This window comes from Cylas formicarius, unplaced genomic scaffold (genome assembly GCF_029955315.1).
Source record: "Cylas formicarius isolate icCylForm1 unplaced genomic scaffold, icCylForm1.1 PGA_scaffold_2__14_contigs__length_35257938, whole genome shotgun sequence".
In the NCBI taxonomy this organism is placed as follows: Eukaryota; Metazoa; Arthropoda; class Insecta; order Coleoptera; family Brentidae; genus Cylas; species Cylas formicarius.
Genome location: NW_026844319.1, coordinates 28587886 through 28603402, shown reverse-complemented (window position 1 = coordinate 28603402; position 15517 = coordinate 28587886). Strand labels below are relative to the sequence as shown.

The following is a 15517-nucleotide window of genomic DNA, read 5'->3' as shown; positions in this document are numbered from 1 at the left end:
AGCTATATGGAATGAAAAACTATAGTTGTCCACCGCCTGACAATGGCAGTACTTCAAACTCAAGAAATATATATTTAAAATAATTATAATAAAATTAATTCCTCCAATAAGTGTCAAAATATTGGTTAGTTTTGGTTCCTTGGAATCATGTGTTCCAAACTTTAAAACAAGTACAGTTTCTAGTAATTCAAGTGTAGTAGAAGTTCTACAGAATGAAAATAAGTAGACGTAAACAATTCGAAAAATCAGGAAATATCGAGCAGAGTCTGAGAGTAAATATATTTTTGACATTCTGAAGGTTAACTTTATCGTCTTTTAGAAGGGAATTAAAAACTTTTTTATGAATATATACATAGGAATAGGTTTTCAGCACCCATACAGGAAGGTGAGGCAAGACGGACACTTAAGCTTTTTATTATTTTTTGTGGCTTTTAACCCACGAGTCGACTTATTTTTGACCGACTCTTCCCCATTTATAATATTGTATATAATAATTATAATTATTTAATAAAAAAAAACCTTACTCGTTAGTAACAATTTTTCTATTAATTAAAAAATTTGTTAAAGGTATTAATAAGATTTTCGAAAGCTCTGGCTTCAGGCTAAATCCATAGAATTATCCAAAAAATAACACTTCAGTTATAATAATATGGAATAGCTTTTCTATTTTACCCCTGGTATTACGCAAAGGGCTAAAAATGTAAAATTAAGCAGAATCTAAAATTATTAGAAGAAAAAACGTTTGACCTACCACAACTGCCGAAATAAAACGCGAGATTTCTCTTTTTTGTTTTTCTATTTTATAAAAATTCTCAAAAATAGTAATGAATTACGAACTATATATATAAATACGAAACGTAAAACTGAACAGTCGAACGCAAAATTAAAAATGAAGAAATTTTCTTACATCCGCGAAGACGCGATATATTTTTTTTTCTTTGTGCTATTCCGATTCGTCGTCGGAGAAGATGTACTTCGCTTTGGCGGCGCCCCGGCCTGATCTCGGAGCCGCCGCCTCCGTCCTCTTCATCGTTTCCCCCACCACTTCCGGCTCGAAGTCGTCGTCGTCGTCCGACATCGCGTTCTTTTTCTTCTTCTTGGGACGCGGTGCCTTCGCAACCGTCTCCGCCTCCTTCTTCTTCGCCGGCGGTTTCGTTTTCGCCGCCTTCTTGCCCTTCTTCGGTGCAAACATATCCTCCTCGGAATCGCTGGCTACTTCTTCGGTGGACTTCCTCTTGGTTTGTTTTTTCCTCGCGCCGAGCAGCTCGTCAAAGGCGTTCTTCTTGGGGGGCGCGTCTTCGGCCTTGACCCCGCCCACCAGGTCGTCGAATAGGTCCTCGGAACTTTTGCGATCGGGGGCGGGACGTTTGATGTGGTCGTCGTTGTCGCTTTCGTCGCTCACAAGACGGACGACAGCGGGGCCGCTGTTTTCCCGCACGCCCTCGTTGTCGAATAGTACGTCATCGTCGGCGTCGGACATCGCGTCTTCGTCTTCGTCCGAAAAACTGTAGTTCATCTGTTTGGTTGCTGCGCGTCTCGCGTTCGTTCTCACCGGTTGGGACGTCGACGCTTTGGACGCAGCGACCTCCATGTCCGAGTCGCTGCGGGAACTCTCGTCGTCGGACGACGTGATCTTCTTTTTGCCCCTCGGCGCTGTCGAAATTAAAAAGAGAGAGAGAGTTAGAAATCCCGGCCGAAGATATGTCGGAAAAAGACGAAAATTTGTGATCGATTCCTTTTAAAAATCGTAAACTTGGTGAAAATATGGTGGATGTGCCGGGTACAAAAAAAACGCGCAAGTGAACTATTTATAAATTGCGAAGACCTCTCGCAAATTCGATGAAAATGGGGTGGATTCGCCGGAGCAAAAAAATATAATCGATACTATCGGTCAAACAAAAAAACCGCGCAAAGTGAACTTTCGAATATTAAATAAACTATTTATAAATCGCGAATTCAAACTGCAAACTTGACCAACACATGGTTGATGTGCCGAGGTGAAAACATGTATAATCGATACTGTGGGTCAAACAAATACGCAAAAAAAACTATTTGTAAATTGCGGAGACATATCGTAAACTTGATCGCAAACTGGTGGATGCGCCGAGGTAAAATAAATTACTTATTTGTAGTCATCTACCTCTTTTGAATGTCCAAAGATGAAATTTCATAATTTTAAAATAGCCGAAAGCGTTCTTGGTTCGAAAAACGTATACGTTGGAACGGGGGAACTATTACTATTATTATCAAAAACACGGTGGAGGTACCTTTCTTCCCGTTCGCGGGCTTCGCCTGTTTCTGCCTCGGACTACCGGCATCCTTCTTCACCTTCCCCCCACCACCCTTTTTCCCTTTCGGACCCTTCACCGCCTCGTCGCCTTCGCCCGACTCCTAAAAACCGCAGGTCAAAATTAATCGGGGCGAATCGTCATTACCTCGAACCCACCTCTTCACCATTGACCACCTCCTTTTTGATCTTCTTGCTCTTGTTCTCTTGTATCTTCATCGCCGCCTGCACCTTTTTCTTTATCTCCTCGGTAATCTCGGGCACCACCCGTATCGCTGTCGTAGACGGCTTCGTGTCCAGCATTTTCTTTTTGCCCTGCAACCGTCGCTAGATTTAGTCATAAAAAAAATAATTAGCGGACGAGTTGTCGGCGCGCCGCCGCCTTACCCGCCCCCGATGTCCCGCCGCCGAATCCTGAACGCAGCACGACGGATTAGAATTGGAATTATTTTTTTTATTTACGTCACACATTGCACGGAAAATGTCATTGAAACGAACGTGTTTTACAAATGACATTTATTGATTTTTGAAAGCTGTTTCGCAAAAAACGCCGCCCTATCTTTAAAAAATGTTATTTTATTAATCTACATACCAATGATATGAATATTTTTGTTTCATGTTGGGCATGATTTTTAAATGATAGTATAAGATTTCTCCGCAAACAGAGTTGGAGCACAAGCGTCAATGCAGCGTTGTAACCTGCTTATTGTGCATTTTTGATGTATCGGACGTTGAATTTCTAGTGTACTAGAACGTACAAATATGGAAACAAGACATTTTTTATATCGGTGGTAGTTATGTCGTAGTATAAAAATTGGTCATGAAGACTCTTCATACTGTTTATTCCATTTGCATTGAAGCATTAAAAAACTGACAAAAATGTAGCAAGAATTTTATAAGTTTTGGTGTCTCTATTGTATGGCGTGGTCCAAATTCGAGGGGCCACTATGGCTTTCAGCATGTGCAGCATAGTTAGCTTTAAACTAAAATGCATGTTACGGGCTGAACAAACTAAAAACCGCATCATGATGGAATATTCACCGGATATAACTGCAATTACTGGAAACTGCAAAATCCCCATATTATGGCGGAACAAGCGAATCAGGGAAGGTTCAGTTTTAAGGTATGGGTAGGCATCCACAGATGACAAATGATGGGGCCATATATTTTTGATGGAAATTTAAATTCCGTTTATCGACAATTTGCCACTTCAGCAAAATAATGAGCTATAGGTACTTGCTAAATAATGTGTTTGCCGAAAACTGGATCGGAAATAAAGGTCCTATGTATTGGCCCCCAGGTCTCCAGACCACACCCCTTGGGACTTCTTTTTGTGGGGGAGAATCAAAGACCTTGTATTTCGAAATCGTCCAACTACTAGAAGGGAATTGGAAGAGGCACTTCGTGCAGCACTCTTCTTAACTTCTTAATGCCGAAAATAGCGTCAAGACAAGATGTAGGATATGTTTACACGAAAATGGCTGTCAATTTGAGCATTTGTTTTAGAATTAAAATTTTTTTTTGGATGTAGACTTTAAGTGTTACATAATTTAATTAACAAAAATTTTAAATAAAAAAATCGCTTTTAATAATTTTACTTCCGTTTATTATTTAAGGGTTGGTAATTATTGTAAACTAGAAGTTAAAGTGCGAGGTTGCTGTGCCCCCTCGTGTCGTAGCCAACTTGATTTTGTATGAAAAAAAAAAAAAACAATAAAATTTAAACTATTTAATAAAAATAGGTGTATGGCACACCGTTCGACAGAAAATTTTATTTGAAAAATGTTTTTTTTTATAACTTTGTGTGATATCTCGGGAACTAAAGGCTTTAAGACAAAACGGGTAAAATGGAGAGATTTATAGAGAGCCTTTAAAACCGCAGATTTTTGAGAATCACCCTGTAGCTCAAAAAAGCCTTGACATATCACGACATATCATGACATATATCCAGCCCGTAACATGCATATTAGTCTTGAGCTAACTATGCTGCAAACGCTTAAAACCATAGAGGCCACTCGAATTTGGACCACCCCGTACAATTTCGGAGTAATCGCAAGGCAAGGTTTTACACCAAAACAATTAAAAGTGACGGTTTCAGCACTGGGAGACTCCTTCCCGTCATGTTCAACTATTGAGCAATGGATTTCTGAATGTACTTCGAAAATGATTGAAAAAATCCGTCAAACAGTGTTGAAAAACCATTTGAACACGATTCGAAAAAACATTTCCACCAAACGAATTTCTGGCATCGGTTCATAACTGCTGATGAGACTAGGGTTGGTCGAGATGCAAATTAAACCACCCGATTCGTCGACGAAGCGCATTGTTTTTAATATCGTTTTTCTTGGACAGGACGGAATATATTCTAATCAAATACGAAGAGGAACCGAGACTCACGGACTCCCGCCCACTTACCGCCTTGACCTTCTCCTGCTTGGTGTTCTGCTGCTCGTCGAGCCGCTCCTTCTGCTCGACCTCGTCCAGTTTCTTGAGGAAGACGGCCAGATCGTCGCGCCACATTTCCGCGCTCGTCTTCTTCTGCAGCGCGCGCAACTCGTCCATTTTGACGTCCCTCTGGCGCAGCAGTTCCTTCTTCTTCTCCTCGGTCAACATCCATATGGTCATCCCGAGGAGATAGTCGAAGTTCTTCACATCCGTCGACTGTTCGTCAAATCGCGCGGGATCGAACACTTTCTTGGGGAAACCGCTCCTCTCGTCCACCTCATCCGATTCGTTGTTCTCGTCGTCCTCCGCCGCTTTCTCCATTTCCTGCTCGTCTTCGGCGCCCTGCGCGCGTTGCCACATCTTCACCGGATCCGGTTCGTAGCCGGCATCGACCAGTTCCGCTACGATGACGGCGCGGCCCTTATTTTCGACGACCAGCTTCCCGTTGCACTTTTCCAGGATGAACCGCGCCTGGTTCGACAGTTTGCGCGTTTCCGCGTCGAGCTTGCCCTCGAGGTACTGCTTGCGCAGCTGGTACATTTTCAGGCGCAGCGCGTAAAACTCGCGCAGAATCTCCATGACGGAATCGTATCTGCGAAAACGGAAATCAACATCAACGCGACAGATAACGCGACAGGTAACGCGACCCAATCACAAGAAATATTAAATATAAATCATCCAATATATATATATATTCCAGTGAACGTAAAAACTAATCTTAAATCTACCAATCCTATAAATAAAAAAAAATAGAAGGAAAGAAGGAGGAAGAAAACGATAAGACTTGTCAGTACGTAAGTATTGCCTGAAAACCATCATAATATAAATTCCAGTGCGATAATTTTTGCGAGTTTGTTGAAGCTAAACATAAATATTGCAAATATGATTTTGAGAATGGATATTGGACCTGCGTAAGTGCGGTAAAAAAGTTGACTGATTTTGCAAAGAAACTTCCACAGGATACTGCAATACTTTTCCTGTTGGCTTCCTCAGAGCTTGACTGAAACTGGCTCGCATTTTATTCTGTACCTGCTTATATATTGTTTGAGAGGGGTAAAAACATCGTCTCGTCCCATATTAGTGACAGATAAAGACCTGAAGAAAAAATCTGTCATCCCCCAAGACTCAAAATACAAGAATACGAACCTGTAGTTTCCCGGTTAAAAATCGTCAACCTTCGAAGTTAGGAGAGATGGTACAAGAAGAAGAACGGAACAAAAAAAGAAATATTTTAATTTGTCGTCGCCATGCTTACCTGCGCAGGCACGCGTCCGCATCGAACGCGCACATGGAACTTAAACTGGTCAGGCTCTGTAGCTTGAACACCTTGTGCAGGCCCTCCTTTTGCATATTCTCCATCTGACCGTCGAGGAGCGTCACCACGAATCTCACGGTCGTGTCCGTATTGTACTCCTTGTAATCGCTCAATGAGGCCTTGACCTTATCGTTGCCGTACAGCATCGGCTCCAGGACGCTCTCCTTGTAGTTCTGGGTCCAAGTGCCTACCGGCAGCTCGCTGATCTCGAGTCGGTTATCGTCGAGGATGCCTATTTCGCCGCTTATCATGTAACGGTTGTCGCCCACCGACTCGATCGTACCTAATGACGCGATTTATAAGGTGAAACGCATTTACCCGCCCAAATTTTGGTTATTTCCCCGTTTAACGTCACAACTAGAGTTGGGATTTTATGTAAAAAACATCTTTTTGATTATTAGGAATATCAACCCAATATTTTGGATATACCCGTTTTAGATTAACGATATAAATATATATATATATATATATATATATATATATATATATATATATATATATATATATATATATATATATATATATATATATATATATATATATATATATATATATATATATATATATATATATATATATATATATATATATATATATATATATATATATATATATATATATAACGTATAAGATTAAATATGAAATGTATCTGCAATATTGTGGACTTTTATAGCCTTCGAATCCCGTTACCTAAGATTTAGGCCCTCATCCCTTTTCTTCTTGTTTGCCGCTTTTCTGTAATTTGATTTTAAGAACCTATTTTGAAAATTAGCACTGATGGTGCTTGTGATTGAATGAAATACATCCCACCCTCTTCATATGTACTTTTGAATTTTTCCAAGCATTTTAAACATTGAATTCAAAATGCCGAAAGCGAATTATCATTTGGTGTCCGTATGGATTAATTAAAAAAAAGAAGAAGTATTCTGCAACGCTTGTGGAGAAGTGGTACATTCTCATTAATTAATTTGAAATATGTAATTGAATATATTTTAAACATTGCGATAAAAAAATTTCAAATTTTTATATCAAGCTTATTTATTATTAAATAATTAGTAGTATACATTATGTTAAAATAAATATTTATCTTTAAGGTTACATCTGAGAAAAAAATCGCAAATAGACCAGCACGTCGCCACTGGAAAACATAAAAATGGATGGGAGAGAATAAAGACTAATAAAAATTAGCAGAGTTCTTTGCAACAGTGCATTTCATTAGTTAATTCTTTAATTTCGAATGTAAAAAAATATTTGTTAAAGCACCTCTACGCGGCTTTGCATTTTGAAAAAGCCGCTTCGCGGCTTCTTGTCCTAGAGCAACTCATAGTTTTTCTATCGCAAAATGGATGTAATCGATGTATAAAGTGTCTTGGACGTCTCGCGAAACTTCAAACATTCTTAAATATCAAAATTTGTACAGCTAATTGAGATTTAATATGATATTTGAATACCTGGAACTCCGTCTCGACACAATCAACGATAGTGTTCAAAAGATAATTAATTATCTCATCTTTAACAGTTTTTCAATTATCGCCAATAATTTACCCACAGAAACCGACATTTTTAGAGAACTTTTAGATTTTCTGCCCATATTCGACACACCCTGTATATAATTCAAACAATCTTCGTTATAGAGGATTTAGCCCTAAATCTCCCACTCTTCCTGGTACATGAATTTTTTCAATAGGGTGACTGGTTTTAGAGAAAATACTTGTTTTCTGAAAGCATGCAGTATGTGGTAATAGTAATAGCGATTTTCATTGGGATTTTTTCTGGAAAATCTCACTCTTCACTTTTGTTCTTAATTCAAAAACCTTATAGTTATAGTATTCGATTTTCTGCGTCTGTTGGTTAAAGAATTTTGCCGATTGGAGCAATAGTTTTGGAGAAAATGATTTTTTTTGCTGCAAACCGACATAAACCAAAAAAAAATTCTAAAATTAAAAAAAAATACTTCGCCATACTTGACGGCGCCCACTTTCGACAATTTAAATGTGGGAGTGGACTTCTAACTAGAGACATAATTATTAACGTGAACCAACTGAGTACGACCAGACGGTAGGCCAATCACAAGTCGTACCTTTGAAATTTTTATACCAAGGGGCCAAGTTGCCGGGCTCCGCCCCGTCCAGCATAGCGTACAGGCAACGCGCGATATCGCGCGGGTTATAATTCGGTATCTTGGTCATCCAGCCGGTGCCTATGCCGTCCGCGCCGTTCACCAACACCATCGGCACGATCGGTATGTACCATTGGGGCTCGATCTTTTGGTTGTCGTCGTATTCGTATTTGAGGAGGGCGTCGTCGTTCGGATGGAATATCATGCGGGTGAGGGGCGACATTTTCGTGAATATGTACCTCGGACTGGCCGAGTCTTTGCCGCCAGCTAGGCGCGTGCCGAATTGACCGCGGGGTTCCAGCAGGTTGATGTTGTTGCTGCCGACGTAGTTCTGCGCTAGGTTGACGATCGTCATGCACAGGGACACCTCGCCGTGATGGTAAGCGGAATGCTCGGCGACAGAGCCGGCTAGTTGCGCGACCTTCACCTCGCGCTTGTCGTTCCGCTTGAAGCACGTAAAAAGTACCTACGACCAAAGTCGAACGTCAGACCTTAACCCCTTTGCATTCGTATATACAGTCGAAACTCTATATAGCGAAATTGAAAGGACTCGTTTTTTTTTTTTTCGTTATAGAGTTAAATTAACAATACGCATATGGGTCCTGTAATATTTAATCATTTATATACATATTTTAATATCTACTTAGGAACAATTTATATAAACATTAAAGAACTACACTTAATGTTTCAAATAATCTGTCATTTTCTTTTGAATTTTTTTAGTATGCCAACACGCATCTCGTACGTTGGCATGTATTTTCACCATTTTTTCGAGACGTGGTACCGTTCGAAGCAGTCACCAATGTGTAGTCCCGGTGCGGGTGTCACAAATATACCTAGTTTCCCACCTGCCGCCTTATACTTTATGGTTAGAACATACCGCACAGTCTTTTTATTTCCATCATTTTGGCGTAAATTATGTCCTTTACCATTTAGGCGCTCTTCTGTATCTACAGATGATCGTCTGCCAGGAATTTTGGATCCCGGCCGAAAGTTTTTTATCATTTCATCAACCAATTCCCGAACAAACTTTTTTGGTCCCGTGGTGAAATTTTATATAATAAATATGCGTTGACACTAGAAATTTCGAGTCCCCAGAAAACTAACTTTCGCCACCATTTCAAAGACTTCCTGAGGAAACATGACGCTGTGCGGTCAACACCTCCCATATATTTATTGTAATTGACCACTACATTTGGCTTATTTATAATTTGTAAGTTACCTCCACCTACTCCTCTGTTGATAGGTTGTGTTCCTAAGAGATCCCACGAAGTAAGTGTGGTGACGACCCTTTTATCTTTCCACGCCAATAACATCAAATTACCTGATCTGCAAATGTTGCTTTTTTGATAGAATCAGGTATAAGTTTGCGGTTGATTTGAATTGTGCCTGTCAAATGAACATTTAGTTTTAATGATTCTTCTGCAAGTGGCAAGCTCGTGGTGTAAAAGTGATATCCTCTACATCCTGGGTTATTGTCTAATAAATTTGGACGCAGATATAATACTATCCTTGTGCCGACAGGTAAATCAGGTCTCACTATATATTCCGATATCAAATTTCCGTAGTACGGCAAAATGGAATGAACATATCCGGTGTTAGCATCTGCCATTCCATAAATTGTTATCCCCATTTCGTAGTCTTGTTGGGATTGTGAGTTAAAAAACTAATTTTACCCTTAAATCGAACAACAGATATCACTCTCGTGCGGGAACAAAATGTTCTATAAATTGTTTGTCCAAATAATCTAAATAGCGACTGAGTTTCTGAGTTCGAGCACTAAGAGTGTCATTTGGATCGTCTTCATGCAAGTGGAGCATCCAAAAAATTGTAAAAATCGTTATCTTCTAAATATGCTACCAAAAAGAAGTATTTAGGTGTGACCCTAGATAAGGTAAACCCAATAAATGCGGTAAATTCTTCTAATGTAGTATCTACCCGCGTGTGTTATGTAAAACGTTTTGACAACCTCTTCCGTGCTATTTTATGTCTCGCGTAGTTATTTGTTTGTTCCACTATTTTTATTGTTAGTTCATCGGTGAAAAAGGAGCTTGAAAAAATCTATGGGATTTTGTACAAGTATCGAAAGTAAATAGAATCCTATTCTTGAGTTGCGGTATTATTAGAAAAAATGAATGCTGATCTGAAGAATGCTTTTGAATGGCTGTGCACTAATAAACTTTGTATAAACACGGACAAGTCAAAATTTTGTATTTTTGGTAAACATCATAAATTGAGTAAATTAAATTTCTATGTAAACATTTATATTAACAAAAAAAAAATAAATTCATGAAAACGAAATTAAATATCTGGGTGTTATATTTGAATCAAATTTGACGTGTCATACACATGCCGATTACATAATGAATAAATTTTCTAATAAGATTAATTTTATATCTAGAATAGGGAAAAATTTGTCAATTGACACCAAAATCTTGTATAAATATTGCATAACAGAATAGCTGCTCCCCATTTAGAAGTTTGTTCCACACTTTTGCCAAATTCTAAATTAGAGCAATTGCAGATTGTTCAAAATAGGGCCATGAGAAATATACTACAGTGTAACAGATCTACGCCAATTCAAAGCATGATTGAATGTTCTTAATTTCTTGTTTGTAAAACAAAAAGTAATGTTTAATGTCTATGTATTAATTTTTAAAATTAAAGAACAGTGTGTTCTCAATTATGTTTGTGAAAAAGTTACCTATTACAATACAAGAATTTGTGGTAATTTTATGTTGAGAGAATGTCATTTTAGTCATGTACGAAACTCTATATTACATAAAGGCCTAAACCATTTTAACAATTTACCGCATGATATTAAAAACTGTGATACTATTAATAAATTTAAAAGACTTAATTCTGATTTCTGTGTGCTTAGATTTTGGTTTCCATTTATCTGGAATTTTATATTTCATATTTAGAATTTATATTTTGTATTTTTTATGCAGCATAATGTTAAATAAAGACTATATTATATATTATTAATATAACTAACCAAAACGTTTTTTTAATGCATATATTGCCATCACAACAATAGCAATTTTATGAATGGTTTCACGTGGATTCCCTCATAGAATTTCAATACTAATAAATTATTTCCTTAGAAGCATTCACACTACACTAAAAAATTATATTAATATCGCTAAAATTATGACGCAACGGCCAAAGTTGCAATAAAGAAGGGCCTGAAAAAGAAGCTGTTGTTTATATATGGTTAAAAAAAAAACTGATCTAAATTAAGTGTTAATCCTTGGTAATTTTGCTTAGTTGTGATATGAACCGGGTTAAGTTTGCAAACTAACAGCATTTATTCGACCGATTAGGATGGTGGAAACAGAAAAACAAAACAATTGAATGTAGGGTTTAGGAAAAAAATGAGGAAAATGTACTCTTTTTGTACTCGGTTTCTGTTGATTTCTATGCATTGCTTTTGGTGCATGGTTTTCTTGCCCTTACTGCATACCAAATATACTGCACGTACAAAAGCCATTTCAAGTGATACAGCAACATTAATTTAAATAATTGATTTCTAAACACTACAATCGATTATTGTTCCGTTTTTACCATAGCAATCAGCTATTCATAACAAGGTTACCACTGTTAATGGGGTATAGCTCGAGAAAAAAAAAACCTTTCGTTGGCCGGGTTTCATGCCGTCCACCATTGACGGGATGGAGCGGACATTGTCCGCGTTGGAGAACAGCACCAGCTCAAGGTTGACAAAGTCCTTGAACGACACGAACTTGGTGTGCTTGCCGTAAAGGTACTTGTCGGGCATGCCCAGCTCCTTGCGTTGCTTGCTTTCAGTCATGAAGTTGGTGAGCCACTCCTTGCGCTGCTCGATGTGTTTGCGGCTGAACGCGAGCACTATGTGGTCGTCGTCCTCCTGGCCGTTGTAACGGAACTGGATCCGGTGCCGCTCCATGTTGGTGAAATATTCTTTCGCCTCTTTAGAAGTAGACGTACCCAAACCTGCGACCCGAAGGCGATTTTGTAAGAACAATAAGTGACGAAACACTTTGGCTGGCTTAAAACTTCCCGAAACTCCTTTTTTTTTCTCGTTCGGTTTATAATAGCATTCAACTTGATAATTTATTGCTGCATCGTTTGATGGATCGCAATTCAAAGCCCTATAACAAGCGGGTGGAGTCTTGGGGCTTTAAGTGTGGGTAGCACTAACTGAAGAGTCATAAATAATTTTTTTTTGCGAATGGGGCCAATTTACTTTTTTTGGCACATAATTTATCTAAATTCCTGCATTTATAACTTTACGCGCTATCTACATAAACCAGGTTTTAGTTTGGTTTACCAGCGTTAAATTTGAATAGCCTTTCATGTGTGTGTCTGCGCTAGTTTCAGCTGTGGTCATTGTAGCTGTAGCTATAAGATGATCTAATCTTATAATTATATATTACAATTTCTCCTTACAACGTTGCGCATTAAATTAGTACGTTTTATGTTCAAAGTAACTCTAAGACCACAATATTTGAAGAAAAAAATAAAATCAGGGATTGTACTAATTACTTAGCATAAAAAAAAACCTATCCATTGATTTTCAAACTTTCACGATAACCCAAAGCGTGTTTATGCACTGTGGTTGCTACGAACTAGAGTTGAAAAGTTTATCAATCGCAGAAACCAAATTAAAAATTGATAGTTTATTCATCTTTAGTAGCTCTGTGAAACTCTGTCTCGACAGTTTGTGATACTGTTCAAATCAAATTAACAGATCTTTAGTAACTTTTTCATTTATCACCAATAATTTACCCACAAACGCGGAAATTTTTATGCTCATTTAGATTTTTTGCATATAAACGACACACCCTGCATATAATTCAAACAATGTTTGAAATAGAGGTAATAGCAATAGATCCCCCATTTCTCCTGGTATATGAATTTGAATAGAGGAAATGGTTTTGGAAAAAATGCTTGTAACTTTCGCAAAATCGATGAAATTTTATTGTGCATACACCCTGTATAAAGCGTCCTTCACATCTCTTCGAACTTCAAAGTTACAGCAAACTTTGTTAAATATTAAAATTTGCACAAATAATATCTCAAAAAATATCTCGCGCCCCGTATAATTGATGAAACATGAAACTCTCTCACGACACGCTTTTTCGATACTGTTCAAATAAAATTATCCCATCTTTAACGATAAACGATACCTTTGTAGTACTTTACACGGTAGGTGTGATGGTTGGGCGTCGCCGACTTCCACTCCTCGAACTCGGGCAGCGAGTAAAACGACAGCTCCGCCCCCTTCTTGGTCGCCTTGACGATCGGCGTGATAAACTCCTCGAGGAAGTTCTGCCTGAGCAGCTCCGGCCAATTGTAATGGATGAAATTGATGACCAGTCCCTTGATATGGGACCCGTCCTGATCCTGATCCGTCATTATCATCACCTTGCCGTAACGCAGGGTCTTCATGTCCTCCGGCGTGTTATACTTTCGCTTGTACTGCAGCCCGATAATCTTCACCAGGTTATTGATCTCCGCGTTCTCGAGGATCTGCTTGTGGGTCGCCTCGCGCACGTTCAGCAGTTTCCCGCGTAGCGGGAACACCCCGTAATAATCTCGTCCGATAACGCTCAGACCAGACACGGCCAGCGACTTGGCCGAATCACCCTCAGTTAGGATGAGGGTGCACCTGAGGCCGTTCTTCGTCCCCGCCTCGTTCGCGTCCTCCAACTTGGGCACCCCCTTCAATTTGATCTGCTTCCTGCCCGCGCTCGCCTTCACCAGATCGTTCTGGGCCTTGAACTTGGCCCACGACAGCACCGTCTCCACTATACCGCACTTCGTCATCTGCGTGACGAACTTCTCCGACAGGACGCACTTGGAGCCGAAATTTTTCATCTGCAACGTCATGTTCTCCTTCGTTTGCGAGTCGAACGTCGGATTGACGATCAGGCAATTGACGAACACCCACAGGTGGTTCCGCACTTGGAACCCCTTGATCGCGGGCCCGCCCTTGTTCTTCTTCTTCAGCACCTCCTGCAGCTGCTTCACGATCATGTCGACGACGTAGTCGACGTGACGTCCCCCCTTGGTCGTCGCTATGCTGTTGACGAACGACATCTGCTGGAAGCCGTGATCCGACACGGTCATCGCCACCTCCCAGCGTTCGTTCGCCGCCTCGTACACCACCTTCAGGTTGTTGCCCGTCTCGTCCTCCCTGTCCTTGAGGAAGAGGTCCACGTAATCCTTGAAACCTTTGATGGGCAACCGTTGCCCGTTGAGGAAGACTTTGACGCCCCGCGTCGAAGCCGCGATGTCGTAGGCGCGACGGGACATCAGCGCGACGATGTCGTCGTCGAGCCGCTCCATCTTGAACTTGGACAGGTCCGGGCTGAAGGTGATCTTCGTAAAATCGTCGCCGAAGAAGTCTTTGACCTTCGGCTCGGCGGTTTTCGTCATGTTCGCGGCCCACGTCTGCTTGAACTGCCTCTTGTACTCCTTGCTCGCCGTCTCCACGACGAACCGCTCGCTGAAGATGTTGCACAGTTTGGCGCCGTAACCGTTACGCCCCCCCGTCACCTTTTCCTCCTCGTCGTTGTAGTTGGACGACGTGAGCAGGTGGCCGAATATCATCGTCGGCACGAACATCTTCTCGTCTTTGTGCATCACCACCGGTATACCTTGCCCGTTGTTCCACACGGAGATCTCGTTCTCCGCCTGCCTGATCTCTACCTTTATGCAGTCCATCTTCTTGTCGCGTTGCTTGTTGTCCGCCGCGTTCACCAGGATCTCGTCGAATATCTTGTACAGGCCCGGCACATACTCTATCTCCCTCTGGGCCATCATGTTCTTCTGCGGGTCGTACAGCCACATAGACTCCTTCACTTTTTCCACAGAACCGATGTAGGTGTCGGGCCGGAGCAGGATGTGCTCCAGCTGCGACTTTTTCTGGTACGTTTTCTCGATGGTCGCCTTTCTGGGGGGCGGCGGCTTGCCGACCGGCTGGCCGTCGCCGGCGGCCCCATCGCCGTTCGTCGCGTTAGACGACTTCGTCTGCAACCACGACTTTATATACTTTATTATTCATCCCACGAGTAATTGTTAAGAAACAAACCAAAAACAAGCGGAAAATACCCCTCTTACGAGAAATCATGTACCCACAACGACCGTAAACAATGGCCAACATGTACCTTTAAATCCGCCATTTTTGTGTAAGCGCTTCCTCATGCAGTCGCGGAACGCCGTCGAATCGGAGAAGCGACGCTCATCCGACGAAAAAGCGGAAGCTGCTCGACAGCGAGTTCCCGAGAAATACCTCCGTTGACACGCTCTCCCGACGAGCAATCTGCACCTGAAGCCTAGCCGCTTGTCCAGGGACGCCCTGGAC

The 15517-nt window shown here is 40.7% G+C and overlaps 1 protein-coding gene across 4 annotated transcripts; it reads right to left on the bottom strand.

Moving 5' to 3' along the window:
* Positions 1-753: 753 nt before the first annotated feature.
* On the bottom strand, positions 754-15496 carry LOC132697835 (DNA topoisomerase 2). Of its 4 annotated transcripts, none has more exons than XM_060663521.1 (10): positions 15321-15496; positions 13338-15195; positions 11801-12141; positions 8128-8632; positions 5988-6330; positions 4703-5324; positions 2675-2701; positions 2447-2614; positions 2268-2391; positions 754-1653 (listed from the first exon to the last, which is right to left on the bottom strand). In XM_060663521.1, the coding sequence occupies exons 1-10, from the start codon at positions 15333-15335 to the stop codon at positions 944-946; spliced, it is 4713 nt and encodes a 1570-aa protein (XP_060519504.1). In that variant the 5' UTR covers positions 15336-15496; the 3' UTR covers positions 754-943. The 4 variants fall into 4 exon arrangements, with proteins under 4 accessions (XP_060519504.1, XP_060519506.1, XP_060519505.1 ...); XM_060663523.1 differs by having other exon boundaries at positions 2447-2602; XM_060663522.1 differs by having other exon boundaries at positions 13338-15183.
* Positions 15497-15517: the final 21 nt, after the last annotated feature.